The following is a 6,661-nucleotide window of genomic DNA, read 5'->3' as shown; positions in this document are numbered from 1 at the left end:
CAGTTGTACTGAAGGAAAATGTCCAAGCTGTACTGAAGGTATTGGCAAAGAACAAGCCTCCAGGAAGTGACAACACAGATTGAAATCTTTCAACAAACTGATGCAGCACTGGAGGCTTTCACTCATCTATGCCAAGAAATTTGGAAGACAGCCACCTGGCCAACCTATTGGAAGAGATCTATATGTGTGCCCATTTCAAAGAGAGGTTACCTAATGGAATGCGGAAGTCATTGGGCAATATCATTAATGTCATATTTAAGTAAAATTTTGCTGAAGATAATTCTTAAACATCTCCAATAGTTCTTCACCAGGGAACTGTTAGAAGCTCAAGCTAGATTCAGAAGAAGAGTTGTAATTAGGTATATCATTGCTGACATCAGATGGATATTATTTGAAAGCAGAGAAGCCCAGAATAATGTTTTCTTGTGCCTTCTTGACTACATAAAGGGTTTCTACTGTGTGGATCATGACAAGGTATGGACAACATTGCAAAGAAAGGGTATTCCAGAACACTTAATTGTACTCATGAGGAACCTGTACATAGACCAAGAGGCAGTCATTCGAACAGAACAAGGAGATATTGAATGATTTTAAATCAGAAAAGGTGTGTGCCATTTTAACCACATTTATTCAATCTGTATGCTGAACAACCTGAGAAGCTGGGTTATATGAAGACGAGCATGGCCTAAAGATTGGAGGAAGAGTTTAACAACCTGTCGTATGCAGATGGTACATTCTTGCTTGCTGAAGGCAAAGAGGGCTTAAAATACTTACTAATTAAGATCAAGGACTACAGCTTCAGTAAGGATTGCATATCAATGTAAGGAAAATAAAAATCCTCACCACTGGACCAAAAATTACCTCACCATCATAATAAATGGAGAAAAGACTGAAGTTGTCAAAGACTTCATTTTGTTTGGATTGACAATCAACACTCATGGAAGCAGCAATCAATAAATCAAACAACATATTGTATTAGGCAAATCTGCTGTACAAGACCTTTTTACAGTTTTCAAGAGCAAAGATTTCAGTATGAGGACTAAGGTGTGCCTGACCCAAGTCATAGTATTTTTTATTTTTTTCTTAAATGTTTTATTGTGAATTATGTGATATTTTACATGGGAGAATATTAGTTTTACATTCATTCTATCATATATCCTCTCATTGCCATGGTTACAATCCCCTCCATGCATCATCAACCAACCAAAGGGTATACCCTGCAGTCCTTCCCTCAGACCCCCCAGGTCTTCAACACACAGTCACTCTCCCTCTCTGGATCTAAAGTCTCCAGCTGCTCCATCACTCCACGTCATCATATCTGCCTCCATCTCAGGCATCACTGCTTCTCTGGGTAGGGTCCCGCTCTCTGCTCTTCTCCCTTGATGGACCTAGGGACCTCCACTCCTAGACTGATAAGTTAATCACTCCACTCCTTGCTATAAAATGTCTACCTTTACATTTCCAACCCTCACACAATCAGTCCTGACAACAATTATTCACTATTGTATCACAAGAGCCCCATCTGCATTTCATTGCATCAGCCCCACCTAGCAGATTGAATACTACTCACTGGAGATTCGACCTTCCTCCAGGCCATCTGGATCTAGGTTCCCTCTTGAAAGCTTATAAGCCAGTCACTTCTTGCCTTTGTAGCCCCCGCCCTCCATTTTGTGACCCAAGTCATAGTATTTTTAATAGCCTCATATGCTTGTGAAAGTTGAACAGTGAACAAGGAAGACTGTAGAAGATTCAATGCATTTCAATAATAGTGTTTGAGAAGAATACTGAAAATACTATGGAATGTCAGAAGAACAAACAAATTTGTCTTGAAAGAAGTACAGACAGAACGTCCCTTAGAAGCAAGGATAGCAAGACTCTCATACTTCAGAAATATTACAAGGAGGGACCAATCCTTGGATTAGGACTATGCTTGATAAAGTGGAGGGTCAGGGAAAATGGATGGACTTAAGCATCGATGGACTCAAGCGTGGCAACCCCAGTGAGGTTGACCCAGGATCGGGCAGTGTTTTGTTCTGCTGTGCATAAGGTAGCTATGGGTCGGTACCAACTTGATGGCAACTAACAACAACAACAGCGAAAATGAGAAAGATCCCCCAACAAGATGGACTGGAACAGTGGCAGCAACATTGGGCTCAAGCTTAACAACTATGAGGATGGCACAAGATCCAGGAATGTTTCACTCTTGGAGCCGACTTGATGGCACCCAACAAAACTATAATACACTAGGTATAGTCAAAGACTGAAAAACCAACAGCTGTTGCTAGGTACTGTCCAGCTGTTTAAAAACAATTTTCCCCAAACATAGGTATACTGTTTTTAAGTGCCGTCTAGTTGGTTTACACTCATAGTGGCCCGGTATAGGGTTTCTGAGGAGCAATTGGTAGGCTTGTACCACCAACCTCGCAGTTACCAGTCCAGTGCTTATCCTATAATGCACACCAGGACTCCAAACATATTTATGTTGTTGTTGCTAAATGCCTTCAAGTTGGTTCTGACCCACAAGTGAAGGTTTTAAATCTTTGAGGGAACAGAAAACTTCATCTTCTCCCACGGAAAACATATGTATAGGTGAACTTTAATTTGTAAACTGTTTTGAATTTCCAAATGTGGGAAATGATTTTTTTAATGGCACAATTTACAGTTCATTAGATCATCAACATTAAGTAAGTTTCGGTAGTTATGACAATCTATAAATACTCATTATGTGACTGAGGGGAAGATCCAGCTTCAGCATCTCCTCAAACTCTTCATGCTGTTGCAGTTGCGTTGCTAATTTCTAAACAAGTGGACTTTGGGAAACAAAGATCCCTTAAAGAGAAGGTAACTAAAATTCCATCGATCCCAAAGCTGCCATTTCTTTGGGGGTGAAAGATTTATGTTAGTTGTTAAGTGGCCAAATTTAAAACCTGATAGTCCAAATGTTTTAGTACTGAGGTGCTGAGGAAGTTTTTTTTCACTTCTTTTCTAAGAGTTATAGATGTTTGGATAACTACTGCCATTATTTAAGGGTAAAAATTTGATTCTCAAGAAAAATTTGTAGAAGGATCTACAAGAATAGAATGCACAAAATATTTTTCGAACTAGCTAATAGTCTTGTCAGTAAGCTGAGGAAATAGATAGGTAATGTTAGGAAGTCTCTGAATGTGCACCTAAGTGTTTCTGTGATGTAAAGTGGGGGCTGACATGGACCTAGGGTGGGAGCCAAGGTATCTCACTAAATGTGCTGGTAGTGAAAGGTCTATTTTAGGAGCTTCTTACTATTCAGAGAAATAAAATAAAAACTACAGCAGAACATAAACAGACATAAAGTTCCACACTGGAAATGTGCAAAGCAGACTCCCTGGTACTTAGGCTTAAGAAACCGGCACAGTCAGGTTGCTGTAAATTGCAAAAATCCTAACATATATCGTAATAAGTCATTTTCTAAGTTACCTTAATTCAACAGCAAGCGACATCCCTCCCCAGACTTTTCCCCCAAACACTTGCTTATTAAATTAAAATGCAATAAAGTCTATTTAAACAGGACTGCCCTACTGGGATATTCCACTGCATATTTTAAGAGGCTTGACATGTTCCAACTTAACCTGCGTGATGGTATGGGTGGAGACCATGTGACACACCTCTTACTATAGGTGGTAGGCTTGCCCTCCAGTCAAATAATTTTGAGCCTGTTTTTAAGGTGAGTAATAGCAGTAAAACTACAATTTGAGTTACACTAAATTTGAAAATTTCTGAAGCTTATTTTATATTTACCTTTTCATGTTTAAAACTTATTTAATTTCTATGCAAACAATTCCTGAATTTTTTATAATCCAAGTTTTTAAACAGTGTCTAAGGTGAATTTAAGAAGTATTTCAGTTATACATAATCTCTGGAAAATAATGCTTTTGTACCAATGAGAAGGTAACTAAGTAGTTACCTCTATGAGTAAAGTACAACTAGTTAAAACAAAAATTCATAAACTATCAGTAGCCATCAAGTCTATCCTGACAGGGTGACACCAGATATTTCAGAGTACAAACTGTGCTGCATGAGATTTTCAATAGCTGTGATCTTTCAGATAAGACCACCAGGCCTTCTTCCAAGCCATTTCTGGGTGGTGGATTCAAACTGCCAACTTTTAGGCTACTGGCCAAACACTTGGTCATTTGTACCACCCAGGGACTTCTGAAGAAAACCAGAGTCCACTAAAATGATACTATAAATGTGATGTTGTAGATTTACGGATAGAGCTACTAGCCTAAAATGCAAACAAGAATGATTAGATCTAATATGTGTGGATGAGTCAAAAATTATCCACACCCGGGTTATAGTAAAATGCTTATCCATGTCCATGGCTGATGACAACATTCAGTGTGCATGTGAAATGATTCTGTTGAATAGATGAGTGACAGTGAATTATGTGGCAGATCATTTACAAATCAGCCATGGCTCTGCCTATGAAATAATCCAGGACAGACTGGTTTCAAAAAATTTGTGCAAGATAGGTACTGAAACAACTCACAGAAGAGCATAAACACAAGTGTTTGGATATCTGCAAACGGAAGGTAGCAGTTTCTTTAAAAAAGTTGTTACTGGTAACAAGACACAGATTCATCACTAAAAGCCTGACAGCAAACGGCAGAGTATGGAATGGAAACATCCTCAATCGCCGACCTTGAAAAAGTTAAAAAGTTAATCATCTGCTGGAAAATTAATGCTTACAGTTTTCTGGGATTCTCAAGGGCACTATCAGGAAAAACATTCATCAACAGTGCTCATTACAGTGAGATGCTCACTGAAAATCTGAAGCCTAAACTTGGGATTAAACGCAGAGGACTGCTATCCAAGGGTCCAACCGCATTGTGATCTTGCTTGACAATGCACATCCACACACCTAGGCCCACACCATTGATACTCTGCAAAAACTTGGTTCTAATATGTTAAAGCACCCTAGCTATAGTTCTGATCTTGCTCCATCAGACTTTCACCTGTTTGTCCTCTGAAAGCAGACCTTCAAGGACAAAGATTCACCTCTGATGAAGATGTGAAGATAGTGGTGGATTCATGGCTCGCAGCTCAGGATAAAACATTTTTTAATAAGGGAATATGGAAGCTTTTTAACAGATGGACAAAGTGTATCAAAAAGCAAGGAGATTATGTCGAAACATGATGTATTTGTCTTTTCTAAAAGTTGATTAAAATCAATCTGAAGCCAGAGTGCATATAATTTTTGACTCACCCTCATAAATCATACTGGAGACAAATAAAAATCTAAATTGACACTGGAAATTCAATTCCATAAAACCATAATAAATATTAGTAGTACTAATACAATTTCAATTACATTGATTAAGAAAGTATAAAATAAGCAAACGAACAAACAAAAAATCCCAGTTGCCATCAAGTTGATTGTTACTCATGGCAACCTGCTGTTATAGAGCAAAGCAACTCCATACATTTTTCTTAGCTAATCTGGCAACACATCACTAAGTCATTCTTATGAGATACCACTGGGTAAGTATATGAACCGCCAACGTGTAGGTCAAGTAGAAACCATTGAGCCATCTAGATAGACTACAATTTGTGATTCTTTTTATCGTAAATTGAAGTTTTCTAAGCAAATAGCATTTTTAAAACCTATCAGCAAAGTTGAGGCATTTATCCAGTATACTGTGATCAACAGATAATAATTAGGTTCTTATTATGTTCTGAGTTGAGGGTTATTCATTATTTAACTAACCCTGCTTAACCCTGGTAATTTTCTCCAGTAGAACATTCTGTGGTGGAAATGTTGTTTATGGTAAACATGTTCTATTTGCACAGTCCTATACTATATAGCATGTGGCTACAGAGAATTTAAGATGTGAGTGGAACAACTGAGAAACTGAATTTTTCATTTTATTTATTTATTTTTTAAAGTCTTTTTTGTTCTGTTTTTCTTTTTTGCTGTTTTTTTTTTTTGTCTTCTAAATTTTTTCTTGCTTTAATTTTATTGACTTTTAATTTAAACACTCCCATATAACTAGTCGTTACTGCATTAAACAGCACAGGGCTACAGGGTTCAAAAACAAAGATCAAGTATGTTGTCTTGTTAGGTCTAGCTCTAGTCTTAGTAAGCATGGTATTTCCAAATACTAAAGTGGTATGCCACATACTCTTTTGTCCTGTGGTTTTATCTTCATTCAAAACTATTATTAGATCTATCAGAGAAACATCTAATACAACCTTCAGACAACACTCAAAAAATAATACCATCTGAAAAGATTTTTATTAGTGTTTATGGTGTAACAGTACAACTGTACTGATTAATGAGGTAGTCTGTCAGCTGATTGTCTAACATTAGTTCTAGAATGACTAGTATTCAAACTATGAAATATCTGCTCCTAAAAAGTTTCTGTCCATTACTTATCATAACACAGAAATACCAATTACTGCATATTTCAGCTCCATTGTTTAAACACTGCAAAAGCTTGTCAAACCATTTTACCTGACAGACATATTTGTTCTTCCATTTGCTCAGCACACACGGACTATTTTGCATCAGCTCCTGAAGGACAACAGAAAAAGAGAGAGTGTGGTGGATGGCTATACACCCTGTCTTTATCAGTTAAAGTGCTTTTGATTTGCAAGGCAAAAAAAAAAAAAAACAAACCCATCA

At 37.5% G+C, this 6,661-nt stretch overlaps 1 protein-coding gene across 1 annotated transcript in view; it reads right to left on the bottom strand.

Annotated features, from left to right (window-relative positions):
• Window positions 1–6,661, bottom strand: part of WDPCP (WD repeat containing planar cell polarity effector) — a 474,567-nt gene that overhangs the window by 408,180 nt on the left and 59,726 nt on the right. The window contains exon 6 of the mRNA XM_006863003.1: window positions 6,491–6,550. Coding sequence (XP_006863065.1) covers window positions 6,491–6,550 — 60 coding nt within the window. The remainder of the gene's footprint in view (window positions 1–6,490; window positions 6,551–6,661) is intronic.

The sequence above is a fragment of the Chrysochloris asiatica genome, unplaced genomic scaffold (genome assembly GCF_000296735.1).
Source record: "Chrysochloris asiatica unplaced genomic scaffold, ChrAsi1.0 scaffold00052, whole genome shotgun sequence".
Classification (NCBI taxonomy): Eukaryota; Metazoa; Chordata; class Mammalia; order Afrosoricida; family Chrysochloridae; genus Chrysochloris; species Chrysochloris asiatica.
This window is presented reverse-complemented; position numbering and strand designations above follow the sequence as displayed.